At 51.2% G+C, this 15,884-nt stretch overlaps 1 protein-coding gene across 3 annotated transcripts in view; it reads right to left on the bottom strand.

The window, feature by feature from the left end:
• Positions 1-15,884, bottom strand: part of DIXDC1 (DIX domain containing 1) — a 93,614-nt gene that overhangs the window by 59,660 nt on the left and 18,070 nt on the right. The window contains exon 1 of one of the 3 annotated variants that reach the window (XM_077249756.1): positions 15,254-15,350. The exons of the other annotated variants lie outside the window; for them this stretch is intronic. Coding sequence (XP_077105871.1) covers positions 15,254-15,316 — 63 coding nt within the window. The 5' untranslated portion in view covers positions 15,317-15,350. Of the gene's footprint in view, positions 1-15,253; positions 15,351-15,884 lie in introns of those variants that run through there. 3 annotated transcript variants of the gene reach the window in all.

The following is a 15,884-nucleotide window of genomic DNA, read 5'->3' as shown; positions in this document are numbered from 1 at the left end:
GGTATACCACCCCACTCCCCCGTACACAGGACCCCCAGCCTACCGCTATACCGCCCCACTCCCCGTACACAGGACTCCACAGCTATACCGCCCCACTCCCCCGTACACAGGACCCCCGGCCTACAGCTATACCACCCCACTCCCCCGTACACAGGACCCCCAGCCCACCGCTATACCGCCCCACTCCCCGTACACAGGACCCCACAGCTATACCACCCCACTCCCCCGTACACAGGACCCCCAGCCCACCGCTATAACGCCCCACTCCCCGTACACAGGACCCCACAGCTATACCGCCCCACTCTCCCGTCCACAGGACCCCCAGCCCACCGCTATACCGCCCCACTCCCCCGTACACAGGACCCCACAGCTATACCGCCCCACTCCCCCGTACACAGGACCCCCAGCCCACCGCTATACCGCCCCACTTCCCCGTACACAGGACCCCACAGCTATACCGCCCCACTCCCCGTACACAGGACCCCACAGCTATACTGCCCCACTCTCCCGTACACAGGACCCCCAGACCACAGCTATACCGTCCCACTCCCCCGTACACAGGACCCCACAGCTATACCGCCCCACTCCCCCGTACACAGGACCCCACAGCTATACCGCCCCACTCCCCCGTACACAGGACCCCCAGCCCACAGGTATACCACTCCACTCCCCCGTACACAGGACCCCCAGCCTACCGCTATACCGCCCCACTCCCCGTACACAGGACTCCACAGCTATACCGCCCCACTCCCCCGTACACAGGACCCCCGGCCTACAGCTATACCACCCCACTCCCCGTACACAGGACCCCACAGCTATACCGCCCCACTCTCCCGTACACAGGACCCCCAGCCCACCGCTATACCGCCCCACTCCCCCGTACACAGGACCCCACAGCTATACCGCCCCACTCCCCGTACACAGGACCCCACAGCTATACCGCCCCACTCCCCCGTACACAGGACCCCCAGCCCACAGGTATACCACCCCACTCCCCCGTACACAGGACCCCCAGCCTACCGCTATACCGCCCCACTCCCCGTACACAGGACTCCACAGCTATACCGCCCCACTCCCCCGTACACAGGACCCCCGGCCTACAGCTATACCACCCCACTCCCCCGTACACAGGACCCCCAGCCCACCGCTATACCGCCCCACTCCCCGTACACAGGACCCCACAGCTATACCACCCCACTCCCCCGTACACAGGACCCCCAGCCCACCGCTATACCGCCCCACTCCCCGTACACAGGACCCCACAGCTATACCGCCCCACTCTCCCGTACACAGGACCCCCAGCCCACCGCTATACCGCCCCACTCCCCCGTACACAGGACCCCACAGCTATACCGCCCCACTCCCCCGTACACAGGACCCCCAGCCCACCGCTATACCGCCCCACTTCCCCGTACACAGGACCCCACAGCTATACCGCCCCACTCCCCGTACACAGGACCCCACAGCTATACCGCTCCACTCTCCCGTACACAGGACCCCCAGCCCACAGCTATACCGCCCCACTCCCCCGTACACAGGACCCCACAGCTATACCGCCCCATTCCCCCGTACACAGGACCCCCAGCCCACAGCTATACTGCCCCACTCCCCCGTACACAGGACCCCCAGTCCACCGCTATACCGCCCCACTCCCCGTACACAGGACCCCCAGCCTACAGCTATACCGCCCCACTCCCCCGTATACAGGACCCCCAGCCCACCGCTATACCGCCCCACTCCCCGTACACAGGACCCCCAGCCCAACGCTATACCGCCCCACTCCCCACCGTACACAGGACCCCCAGCCCACCGCTATACCGCCCCACTTCCCCGTACACAGGACCCCACAGCTATACCGCCCCACTCCCCCGTACACAGGACCCCCAGCCCAACGCTATACCGCCCCACTCCCCCGTACACAGGACCCCCAGCCCACCGGTATACCGCCCCACTCCCCGTACACAGGACCCCCAGCCTACAGCTATACCGCCCCACTCCCCCGTACACAGGACCCCAGCCCACCGCTATACCGCCCCACTCCCCGTACACAGGACCCCCAGCCCAACGCTATACCGCCCCACTCCCCCGTACACAGGACCCCCAGCCCACCGCTATACCGCCCCACTTCCCCGTACACAGGACCCCACAGCTATACCGCCCCACTCCCCCGTACACAGGACCCCCAGCCCAACGCTATACCGCCCCACTCCCCCGTACACAGGACCCCCAGCCCACCGGTATACCGCCCCACTCCCCGTACACAGGACCCCACAGCTATACCGCCCCACTCCCCCGTACACAGGACCCCACAGCTATACCGCCCCACTCCCCCGTACACAGGACCCCTAGCCCACAGCTATACTGCCCCACTCCCCTGTACACAGGACCCCCAGCCTACAGCTATACCGCCCCACTCCCCCGTACACAGGACCCCCAGCCCAACGCTATACCGCCCCACTTCCCCGTACACAGGACCCCACAGTTATACCGCCCACTTCCCCATACACAGGACCCCACAGCTATACCGCCCCACTCCCCCGTACACAGGACCCCACAGCTATACCGCCCCATTCCCCCGTACACAGGACCCCCAGCCCACAGCTATACTGCCCCACTCCCCCGTACACAGGACCCCCAGTCCACCGCTATACCGCCCCACTCCCCGTACACAGGACCCCCAGCCTACAGCTATACCGCCCCACTCCCCCGTATACAGGACCCCCAGCCCACCGCTATACCGCCCCACTCCCCGTACACAGGACCCCCAGCCCAACGCTATACCGCCCCACTCCCCCGTACACAGGACCCCCAGCCCACCGCTATACCGCCCCACTTCCCCGTACACAGGACCCCCACAGCTATACCGCCCCACTCCCCCATACACAGGACCCCCAGCCCAACGCTATACCGCCCCACTCCCCTGTACACAGGACCCCCAGCCCACCGGTATACCATCCCCACTCCCCGTACACAGGACCCCACAGCTATACCGCCCCACTCCCCCGTACACAGGACCCCACAGCTATACCGCCCCACTCCCCCGTACACAGGACCCCTAGCCCACAGCTATACTGCCCCACTCCCCTGTACACAGGACCCCCAGCCTACAGCTATACCGCCCCACTCCCCCGTACACAGGACCCCCAGCCCAACGCTATACCGCCCCACTTCCCCGTACACAGGACCCCACAGTTATACCGCCCACTTCCCCATACACAGGACCCCACAGCTATACCGCCCCACTCCCCCGTACACAGGACCCCCAGCCCACAGCTATCTCACCCCACTCCTCTGGCAGGTTGGATACTATATAGCTGGAGGACCTGATCAGATAAATCTACATTTCTGTTGGGAAAGTTTCAGTAAAACTTGCCTTTTTGTTCATTGAATTCCCTGGTGTTGGTAGGTATAGGAGTCCAGTGGGCGGACCTATATGTCTGTGCATGCTCACACAGCTGTCAATCACTTGTAGGACCGCACACTGGACTCATATACATACAAACACTAGGGAGGTAATTGGATAAAATGAAATTTATATTGACTCTTTTCCAATAGACTCATATATCATTCTGCTTCTCTATCCTATGATGCCCAGAGATCGGACTACATGTACAACATGACAGGTCCCCTTTAAATTTGGGATTGTGGTCTGACCTTGGAGCACCCGGCTGTCCGGTTGTATAGCACTGCAGATGTGGCGGTCCTCCTGCCACTCGGGGTACAGAGGAGATTTCCTCGTTATTTGCTTTACCGTACAGGTTTGTGCAGTCTCAGCCCTCGTGGAATAATGGTGCCTTGCTTTTATGAAGGATTTGGCTCATTGTGCAGGTTATCGGCATTATCTGGCCACGTCTGACCCCGGGGATTTACCAAACTCATCTACATTTTTAGCTTTTAGTAGCAGATTTCTGCCCGGTGTCAGATAAATCATCACGGCAGATGCCCTCACCCCCGCTATCAACTGCTGAGAGTGCAAAACTGGTGAATGTCAGCGAAACCCCCCCATTTATCATCTGCACAATGACTGCACACTCCCTGCACGGGGGGGGGTCTGTAAGGAGGGTCTGCTCCGTGCACTGGGAGGTCACACTAATCCTATATTAAATCTGAATAGAAATATGTGACCCCCAACCAGATGCTACATCCGTCCTTGAACAAATGTATCTAAAATACACAGACGTGTTGTCCTTATCTGACGGTTCCCCTTGAATTCTCGCTAATAATACAATTTTATATCTCTTTATGGCAATCAGTTATTCATTTTCCTGATAGACAGCTCCAAATCCCTAGTTTACGACATTGGTTTATAGGATAAAATTCTGCTACGTGCAGCCGCCACTAGGGGGAGCTCCCTGTATACTGTATACATTGTACCGAGCTCCCTCTAGTGGTGGCTGCATGCATAGCATCATGTGTATGTCTATACCTATGCAGGACATTGGGATGACAAAAAACCCAAATATTTGATCAATCAACAGCATTCACGGAGCGGTGCAGAAGTGGCGTAAAAAAAAAAAACACCATGTATTCATCCACCCGCCGTCATTGCAGACGTCCAGGAGAGGATTATGCTCTTCTTGTATTGTCAGTGAGACGGTATAATATATCTGGAGATCGGAGACCGCCAATAGCCCAAAGGGGGGATTTCTACAGATATCAGTTCTTTATTGGATAAAATAATTAGAAAACCATGAAGGGCTCAGATAAGACCTTCATTACATAACCGGCAGCTCCAACGGATTCACTTAGTGTTAATTACTAATCATCTTATCATTGCCAAATAGCGGAGAGATGGAGGGGTCAGATCCACTGTGTGAGTCCGGCACTGTGTATGGGGCAGAACGCCGGCAGCACAGATCCTCCATACAGAACCGCTGACGACACAGCCGGGGCACTGACCCGCTGGCCTTGGACAGGTGTACGGCCGAGTGACCCAGTATTCCTCCCAGGGAACAAACGGATCCACCGGCATCCATCCAGCTCGGCCCCAGTACAGACACCACGTCCAGACCCCTGCTGATGAAGACCCCTGCGAGGGTCGCAGCGTGGTGTGTGTGTGTACTGATGCCAATAATAAGACGCTGGATGAATGCTGTCTGTTTATCTGCACATCAGATGTTGTGATAATGGGGGCCATGTACTGAGACCCCCGCCGATCGCTAGCACAACAAGGAAGCCTTTCCAATATTCCAGCCTACAGTCCGGACTCCACTGACGACATCTTATCTACAACATGAAGGAAGTTATCCATATGATTAATGAAGCTCCAGAGTGTGGGGTCTCATCACTGGGGTCTCCTCCCCATGGGGCGGACATATCATATATGATACCCGAGCACCAGAGTTAGCAAGGCCGAAAAAAAGACATTTGTCAATCCAGTCCAGCCTGTATTCCATCAGAGGAGCAATGCAGACAATTGCCCTAAAAAAATAACAATGGCCCTACAGCCTAGTAGATCACATGTGAGGGACCACGCTCCATCCCATCCGTGTCTTACAATGACTGGAGACGTCTACGGCGACCACAATACGGTCACTACACAGCGTTTAGACATTAAGGGGCCCATACACTTTTTGCACAGGGGCCTAAAGCTGGATGGAGAAGCCATTCATCGGAATGGCTGCCGTGTAATACCCTGTTTCTCCTGCAGAGGTCAGCGCAGGGGAAAATGCCCAGGTGGTCGACAGATTGATAGCGGTCGTTTCTGACACCTGACAATCACCTACGGTTATACAGTGATCCCCTGAAGCAACAATAGCAATACGTAATCCTAATCCCTAATTGTAGTAATTAGATTATCGTGATTGTCGCGCTGGTAATGGCGGGTTATATAACTTACCAGTAAATAGGAGCCACAGCAACAGGGACGTACGTGGCACAGAGGCACACCATGCCCCTGCCTAAGGGCCGTGGGCAGAGGACGCCCAGCTCTGGGGGGGTCTCATCCCCTTTAACTAGTGGGTGATGGGAACTAGAATGAAACATTGGACTGTAAATTTGGCCTTAGGCTACGTTCACATTTGCGTTGTGCGCCGCAGCGTCGGCGCCGCAGCGCACAACGCAAACAAAAACTCGGCAAAACGCACGCTAAAACGCTGCGTTTTGCGCCGCATGCGTCCTTTTTGGCCGAAAGTTGGACGCAAAAAAAATGCAACTTGAAGCGTTTCTTGCGTCCAACGCTTGCGGCCATGCGGCGCAAAACGCAGCACAACGCATGTCCATGCGCCCCCATGTTAAATATAGGGGCGCATGACGCATGCGGCGCCGCTGCGGCGCCCGACGCTGCGGCGCTGACCGCAAATGTGAACGTAGCCTTAAAAAGGCAGAAACATTTTGGCCAAGAGGAACCAGGAGGAAGTGGGACATTACACACGAGTATCTACATACAGTATGTGCCAAACTGTTACAAAATGGATCACATATTTTTGGATTTTCAGACTGACAAGTCTTAGTTCACGTATATATTAAAGAGGTTGTCTGGATTTTGGAAAAGCTTTGCAGCTGCAACCTGCGGCCGCAGGTTGTTTAAAAAAAAACAAAAAAAAAACAAAACCAATGCTTTTACTCATCCTCCCCAGGTCTAGCTCAGAATCACCAACGCTACTCCCAGTGTCTGCTATTGTCTGCAGCGGTGATGTCAAGTCCACAGCCGCTCATAGTTACTGAACTCATTGATTGGCTGCAGCGCCGCAGACAATAGCAGACACTTGGAGACTCAGCGCTAGACCTGGGGAGGGTGAGTAAAGTGTTTTTTTGTTTTTTTTTACTGGGGCTGGGGACGGAGTTTTCTGAAACTGGAAAACCCCTTAAAGTAGAAAATCTGCTCCAATGTGTCCATGATGTCCCGCATTTATCAATGTATTTCCGCAAGTTTTTGGCATAAACTGGGTAATCACATGCACCGATATTGTGGAAAATATCGCTTTTATGCCACACCAGGCAATGGGCATTGTCTCTATACTTCGGTTGAAGGCCAGAAAATGGTGCAAATCTCTGTTAGCTAACTTTTGGGGGGTCCCAGATCTGACTAATTTGCACTGTTTTGTAAATATTGTGCAAAATGTGGCAACGAATTGCCAGTGTGAATAAATGTGGGCCGTGATGTGGCTGCAGCGGGTGTAGATGAGCTGGTGCGATGCTCGGAGTACCGCAGGGAGGTTTACAGGCTGTGATGTGGCCGTGGCAAGTGTAGATGAGCTGGTGCGATGCTCGGAGTACCGTGGGGAAGATAAAAAGGCCATGATGTGGTCGTGGCGGGTGTAGACGAGCTGGTGCGATGCTCAGAGTACCGCGGGGAGGTTTACAGGCCGTGATGTGGCCGTGGCGGGTGTAGATGAGCTGGTGCGATGCCTGGAGTACCGCGGGGAGGTTTACAGGCCGTGATGTGGTCATGGCGGGTGTAGGCGAGCTGGTGCGATGCTCGGAGTACCGCAGGGAGGTTTACAGGCCGCGATGTGGTTGTGGCGGGTGTAGACGAGCTGTTGCAATGCTCAGAGTACCGCAGGGAGGTTTACAGGCCGGGAAGTGGCCGAGGCGGGTGTAGACGAGCTGGTGCGATACTTGGAGGACTGTGGGGAGGTTTACAGTTCGTGATGTGGCCGTGGTGGGTGTAGACGAGCTGGTGCGATGCTCAGAGTACCACGGGGAGGTTTACAAGCCGTGATGTGGCCGTGGCGGGTGTAGACGAGCTGGTGCGATGCTCAGAGTACCGCGGGGAGGTTTACAGGCCGTGATGTGGCCGTGGCGGGTGTAGATGAGCTGGTGCGATGCCTGGAGTACCGTGGGGAGGTTTACAGGCCGTGATGTGGTCGTGGCGGGTGTAGGCGAGCTGGTGCGATGCTCGGAGTACCGCAGGGAGGTTTACAGGCCGCAATGTGGTTGTGGCGGGTGTAGACGAGCTGGTGCGATGCTCAGAGTACCACAGGGAGGTTTACAGGCCGTGATGTGGCTGCGGTGGGTGTAGACGAGCTGGTGCGATGCTCAGAGTACCGCAGGGAGGTTTACAGGCCGGGATGTGGCCGAGGCGGGTGTAGACGAGCTGGTGCGATACTTGGAGGACTGCGGGGAGGTTTACAGTTCGTGATGTGGCCGTGGCGGGTGTAGACGAGCTGGTGCGATGCTCAGAGTACCGCGGGGAGGTTTACAGTTCGTGATGTGGCCGAGGCGGGTGTAGACGAGCTGGTGCGATGCTCGGAGTACCGTGGGGAGGTTTACAGGCCGTGATGTGGCCGTGGCAGGTGTAGATGAACTGGTGCGATGCTCGGAGTACCGCAGGGAGGTTTACAAGCCGTGATGTGGCCGTGGCGGGTGTAGAAGAGCTGGTGTGATGCTCGGAGTACCTCAGGGAGGTTTAAAAGCCGTGATGTGGCCGTGGTGGGTGTAGATGAGCTGGTGCGATGCTCGGAGTACCGTGGGGTGGTTTACAGGCCGTGATGTGGCCGTGGCGGATGTAGACGAGCTGGTGCAATGCTCGGAGGACCGCTGGGAGGTTTACAGGCCGTGCGTTCAGCAGCTCAGGATTTGCTATGTAAAAATGAAGCCAGCTGCTGACGGATGGAAGGTGTCTGACGGCTCTCGTCACTCTTCAGGATGTGGTTCTTTACCTTCGTGCGCATCCTGTTGTGTCTGCGAGGCAGGATGTCCCCTTATACTATAAGCCCCCGGATTAGTGCTGCTGCAGGACGGGATTAAACGAACCACACAAAATCTGCATCTGAGGTCCCTGAATAATAATCTGTCATTTGGGGGGAGTGAGGAACTACAACTCCCAAAAATGCCAAAATAAGTCATCAATGGGAGCAATTCCCAAATTTGTAACTGTCAAAATCAAACCCTGAATGTCATCTGCAGCTATCGGAGCATGCTGGGAGTTGTAGTTTCACAGCAGCTGCTGAATCCTGTATAAAATTCAATGGAAAAAGCAATTCCTCAACTGTGCAATTCCCTTATGTAGTATTTCTAAATGAATTGTACAATTTGAAATATGGAAGTAGAGGTTTGGTTAGGTAGATGCTTGTCTCCTGAGAAAAATGGCACCTTTTTTGTGGCAATCCGATGTACCAGTCATGAGAAATCTTGAGTAGAAACGATATGCAAATCAAGCAGGACATGCACTGGGGGTGCTCCTTTCACATGCAGTGACACGCCCCCAGTGCACTTTTGCTTGATTTGCATATAGTTTCTACTCTAGATTTCCTCATGACTGGCACATCGGATCTCTACAAAAAAGGTGCCATTTTTACCGGGAGACAAGCACCTATAAAGTCATACCACTAACATCATAAAACAGTGTGCGGACAGGTTCCCTTTCATGCCGCCCAAAATCTAAAGTTTCTGAGAAAATATAGAAAAACTAGTCATGCAGGGGTAGAAGAATCTGCAGGGCGGCTGCTCCTTCAAGCTTCTCCCTGCTCAGTTTTAATTGACTGACAGGTCCCTCCCTTTTTGCATATAGAGAGATCTGTCAACCAATCCATGGTGGGAATATGCCAGAGGGACCCTCCCAGCGACTCTTCTCCTCATGCCCTTTTTTTTTAACAAGAAAGTTTAAGAGTCAACTATAGTGGTCTGTGACAATGGAGCCTGTCTGTATTTCATACTGCCCGTGGTCGGAATCCTGCCCCCCAATGCATTGTCTGATTGAAGGTGCCGCAGTCTCCAGTATTGGCAGAGCGCTGTACATTGTGCAGTGGCCATGAGCGGTACTGCAAGCTCTCCTCCATAAATAGTAGAAAGCACGCAGTACCACACATGGCCACTATGGAATGAGTGGCGCCATGACACTTCCAGTTGTGACTCAATCAGTTGATCAGTCGAGATACCCAAAGTCAGACCCCCTCAGTCTAATATTGATTACCTATTCCAGAGTGCCCCTTTAACATCTTTTTCTTTTTTACAAATAGTGTATGCCTAGGCTAACCCATAATGGGTCGCATATATAAATGCTGGCAGGGTCACGGGGAGGAGTGCGGAGCTGCTGATAATCTCATGACAAGAGCATGGTCGGCTGACATTACATCTGCCACGACTTCAGGCCATCCCTGACCATCACATGAAGTCACGGGGTTAATACCGCTGGTCGTCCCTTGTTGTATCCGCTCCACAACTCGTCATTTGCATTTTGCACTTTCATCAGAATATAAAGTATTAGCTCAGACTAATCCAGGGGCTCAGTGTGGACCCCCATCACATCCCTGTGCTCATCATACAGGCGGATTATACGTCTGCACTGATTATTGTGCCGGGCGCCAGGACGTAATCTGCTGTCTGCGGAGTGACATGATAGGTGCGGACGCCGTAAGACAACTGCTCCCAGACAGAAGAATAAAGCAAAATCAGAAAATGACCAATGCTGTAAATCATTTTTTTGTTTAAAGATACACTCATCCTACTCTTCTTCCTCCTCTTCCATTTGCTCCTCCTCCACTTGCTCCTCCTCCACTTGCTCCTCTTCCTCTCATCCACTTGCTCCTCCTCCTCCACTTGCTCCTCTTCCTCCTCCACCTGCTCCTCTTCCTCCTCCTCTACCTCCTCCTCCACTTGCTCCTCTTCCTCCTCCTCCACTTGCTCCTCTTCCTCCTCCTCCACTTGCTCCTATTCCTCTTCCTCCTCCACTTGCTCCTCCTCCTCCACCTGCTCCTCTTCCTCCTCCACTTGCTCCTCCTCCTCCACCTGCTCCTCTTCCTCCTCCACTTGCTCCTCCTCCTCCACCTGCTCCTCTTCCTCCTCCACTTGCTCCTCTTCCTCCTCCACTTGCTCCTCTTCCTCCTCCACCTGCTCCTCTTCCTCCTCCTCTACCTCCTCCTCCACTTGCTCCTCTTCCTCCTCCTCCACTTGCTCCTCTTCCTCCTCCTCCACTTGCTCCTATTCCTCTTCCTCCTCCACTTGCTCCTCCTCCTCCACCTGCTCCTCTTCCTCCTCCACTTGCTCCTCCTCCTCCACCTGCTCCTCTTCCTCCTCCACTTGCTCCTCTTCCTCCTCCACTTGCTCCTCTTCCTCCACCTCCACTTGCTCCTCCTCCTCCTCCACTTGCTCCTCTTCCCCCTCCACCTCCACTTGCTTCTCTTCCTCCTATCAAAGTTTTCATCCTCTTAATATATTGCAGTCATCATATTATATAGCACTGTGTACTTATAATTGCTCATTTGTCTACCCAGTTCATTATTCAGTTTCCCATTAGGTCTACGACCTCACGTGATTAAAAACTGAGGAGCTGAATCCTTCTAAGCTCTCTGTAGACACTGGAGGTCAATTTTTCCTGAATGAGTCATAAGTTTCTGCAAAAGTCCTTAGTAGAGGGGATGAGAGAGCCACAGGGTCAGGAGGAGAAGAGGGTGATGACTCATGCAGGGACAAGAGACTTCCTGTTTCTACATAGAGCAGAGAAAAGAGGAATTAACTGGGTAGAAAGGGAAAATTAGCAATTGTAATTGCACGGTGCTGTATAATATGATGATTGCAATATGTGAAGATGATAAAAACCTTGATGTGAGGAGGAGGAAGAGGAGGAGTGCTTTTTTAACTGTTTTTTTTTTAACATTTTGACTTTTTGTTCCCCATAGCACAATCCGAATTAAAAATAAATAAATAGAAATCTTGCAGACATCAACATTGTATTTGTGACTGTATTGAAGAGGCCAATGAGAGTGAGGAAAGATCATTGGGAAGGGAAGGGAAGAGAAGGTGAGCTGTGACATCACTTATTGTGAATGGTGGATCCTGTTATCTACTGTATATAGAGGTGTTATCAGTCATTGTACAGTAGGAGGAGGTGAGCTGTGACATCACCTATTGTGAATGGTGGATCCCGTGTTATCTACTGTATATAGAGGTGTTATCAGTCATTGTACAGTAGGAGGAGGTGAGCTGTGACATCACCTATTGTGAATGGTGGATCCTGTGTTATCTACTGTATATAGAGGTGTTATCAGTCATTGTACAGGAGGAGGAGGTGAGATGTGATATTACCTATTGTGAATGGTGGATCCTGTGTTATCTACTGTATATAGGAGGTGTTATCAGTCATTGTACAGGAGGAGGAGGTGAGCTGTGACATCACCTATTGTGAATGGTGGATCCTGCGTAATCTACTGTATATAGAGGTGTTATCAGTCACTGTACAGGAGGAGGAGGTGAGCTGTGACATAACCTATTGTGAATGGTGGATCCTGTGTTATCTACTGTATATAGAGGTGTTATCAGTCACTGCACAGGAGGAGAAGGTGAGCTGTGACATAGGCTCTCGCCTCACCCCTGAGCTTGTCTCCTGCTTTTTCCAGGCATCCTGCTTCATGGTATACCATTACTTAGCATTGGTGCTGTATCTTTTGGCACATTCCTTTCTCCCATTTCTCCCTTTTTTCATTCAATTCCATGCAGGCTATTGTGCCAGACTTGTGATAGATCTCTCTCTGCGTGTTTCAATTAATAGGGGGTGATTGGTATGTGCCTGATTAAGGTCTTGGGCGTATGGTCTATGCCCATGCTCAGATAGTCTTATTCATGCTATCAATACACTGGGTAAAGAGCATGCTCATTTAACACTTCATGCCTTTATTCTATCTATATTGAACAGGACAGTGAGCACGCTCATTCAAAACTTTATACTTTCATGTTCCGTCTATAGAGTCTCAGTAAATCGATGACTGGTCAGTGTATCACCATTAGCTGTGGCATGTATTATTATTCTGTGATCACTATTCTGGGCAAAGAGCATGCCCATTTAACACTTTATGCCTTTATATTCTTTACATTTAACAGGACAGTGAGCATGCTCATTTAAAACTCTATACTGATATGTTCTGTCTATAGAATCTCAGCAAATTGATTACTGGTCAGTGTATGTTCATTGGTTGTGGCATGTATTATTTTGTGATTTGAAATACTATCTGCATAAACAGGAGACATTGTATATATTTAATATTAAGCACTTTATCCATGTGTGTTATTATCATTTTTTTGCAACATGTATTCAGGGGTGGCGGTCTATGGTTCTGTATCCAGGCCTTTTTAAATGGTTTTACTGTGTACTTGTCCTTTTGAGGTGTAATAAAAGTTTTTGATATTTTGTATATTCTATGGGTGTGCATACCGTTATTGGTCTAGTCTTTTTCTTCCTTGTTTGTGACATCACCTATTGTGAATGGTGCATCCTGTGTTATCTACTGTATATAGAGGTGTTATCAGTCATTGTACAGGAGGAGGAGGTGAGCTGTGACATCACCTATTGTGAATGGTGGATCCTGTGTTATCTACTGTATATAGAGGTGTTATCAGTCATTGTACAGGAGGAGGAGGTGAGCTGTGACATCACCTATTGTGAATGGTGGATCCTGGGTTATCTACTGTATATAGAGGTGTTATCAGTCATTGTACAGGAGGAAGAGGTGAGCTGTGACATCACCTATTGTGAATAGTGGATCCTGTTTTATCTACTGTATATAGAGGTGTTATCAGTCATTGTACAGGAGGAAGAGGTGAGCTGTGATATCACCTATTGTGTATGGTGGATCCTCTATGGTGGATATAGAGGAGTGTTATTAATCATCGTAATCCTGCCTCTCATGATAAGGATATTGCTAATAACTGTTTCTGAAAGGATGAAGTATGAGTCTACATACAGGACATCCTATAAGTTATTGGGTCCTGGTTCACCTCTACTTACATAAAGTAAGGTGGACGTACCGAGCTCCTTGGAACTGGCCCAATCTAATATGTGGGAGGATACCCTTAACCTCCCCTTAGAGCAGATATAGAAAATCAAGACGGATCAGGCATGTTGAATTTTAACATGACCCATCCAGGACAATTAACGAGAGAAGCCTGGTAGTGGCAAAAAGGGGTTGTCAACTACTAGACAACTCATTTTTAATAGTGCTGCAGCACAAAAATAAAAATACGGAATACCACTGGTGTTGGTGTTGTATCACGGCATGCTCATCTGAGATGAGCATGCATGTGTACGTATGCAAAGCCTTTATAACTGCTGTGCCCTTGTAATCATCCCATGCCGGAGGATGGTCTGATATAATATGCAACACAAAACTGGCAGCAAACGACAGCGCCAAGACGCGCAGCAGGCTCACTGACAGCACAAGGGCTTCTATTAAATAAAACTTTTATTAAACGATGACCCAAAATTAGTATTAAACAGAAAACTAAACCAAAACTAATTTATACAAAATCTTTATTACAAAACTAGGATAAATAAACCGACACACCTTATTAAAAAACCCTTCTATATGAGACTGGGTTTACAAACTGGCCTGTATGTTCAAAAGCAAAGAAGGTGGAACACCTACCTCACATATGGTACCTACACGTCCCTAGGGTACCCCCTACCTATCTGCGGAGGTTGGCACCCTCTTGGACGCAATGTGGCGCCCCCGCTCCTCGACGGCTGACCCTAGGTGCCCTGTGGGTCCCTAATAAATAAATTTGTTCATGGACACCACATACTCGCCCACACCTGGGGCCCAACCTAATATAAACAAAACAGATGCCAGATGATATTACACCAAAGTGCCACAATGACAAAAAAACAATTTGCTGCCTCAAAAGGCTAAGTTTGATAACATGTGGCACACATGACCGTCTATTCTAAACCTCCTTCACTGGCTATTATACCCTTATGCGCCCCTGCCCAGATTACCCTGCCTAACAGCGGAGGTTGGCACCCTCTTGAACGCAAAGTGGCGCCCCCGCTCCTCGGCGGCTATCCCTTATAGACCCTAGGCAGTTCCCTATAGACAAATGAGACTGCTCAGGGAAAGTGCCTATGGGGCTGTACTAGTGGGCTACAATGGAAGCATAGGTATATGACAATTATAAGAAAAATGCACAGTGAATTAACCCCAATATCCATATGCCATGTATCAACTCCGTTGGTAAATTATCACAAGCAAAGGAGATGTACTACTCTCTATATATTAAAGGCGCATGAATTCAGTGACAATTTTGTTAAAGTATACACATGGTGAACATCAAAGAACAAATAATTAAAAATCTGATACACTTATCTGTGCTCAGATCTCGCCTCTACGCGTTTCCCCCCCATGATATGGTTCCTCAGGAGGCACATGGGAAAAAGAGCCGTGTGTTAAAGCCACATCGGCGATATGCTGTGCCTGGTTGCAGGTTTTTGTAATAAAGATTTTGTATAAATTAGTTTTGGTTTAGTTTTCCCTTCTATTAAATAAAGATTCCTGCACTTCATGAATGAGGCTGACTAAAAAAGAAAAATGACGACTCCTACCTTATTGATACATATGAGAAATATTTGTGCGCGGATTCTGCTCCCAAATATTCTCTGCACCATTGTTATACGGATCCGCAGCGTAACAGGAGGCTGATTAATCTGCCGCACTCACTCCCAGCTCTGAGCCCATCGGCTGTATCCCCCCGTATGTGACTATATGAGGGGATTCCTCTTCCGATGGTCAAAACAATTAGCTAAAATGAAGGTACTGGCACCGACCGCCGCTCCTGGGAATCTGATGCCGCGTCCTTGATAATGCACGCCGCGCGGTCGCTTTCTCCGCTCTGGCACGTGCGCTTAGTGCTCGGCTTACTTAGCTCACCCTCTCTGTCATCTAAACCTGTCCCCACGTGCCGAGACCACAACAATGTGACGGGGAATACGGGTCCGGCCCACCCTGTGCAGACTGCAGGGATTATCGGGGGGTCTTACTATGACAAGAACCTGTAATAATGAGGCTGGGGACTCATCGTCATCATGGCTTCCATTTCCACGCCGCTTTTTTCGGATCCGTTATTGGACACATCCATGTGAATCCCGACAGGGGAACTATGGGGACAGATAGCGTAAACGTCTCCTGACAGAGTATCACAACATCATGTTTCTCTTTAAGACAGACCCCCCACTA

This window comes from Ranitomeya variabilis, chromosome 4 (genome assembly GCF_051348905.1).
Source record: "Ranitomeya variabilis isolate aRanVar5 chromosome 4, aRanVar5.hap1, whole genome shotgun sequence".
In the NCBI taxonomy this organism is placed as follows: Eukaryota; Metazoa; Chordata; class Amphibia; order Anura; family Dendrobatidae; genus Ranitomeya; species Ranitomeya variabilis.
Note: the sequence above shows the minus strand (reverse complement) of the source record. Positions and strands in the feature narration are given on the sequence as shown.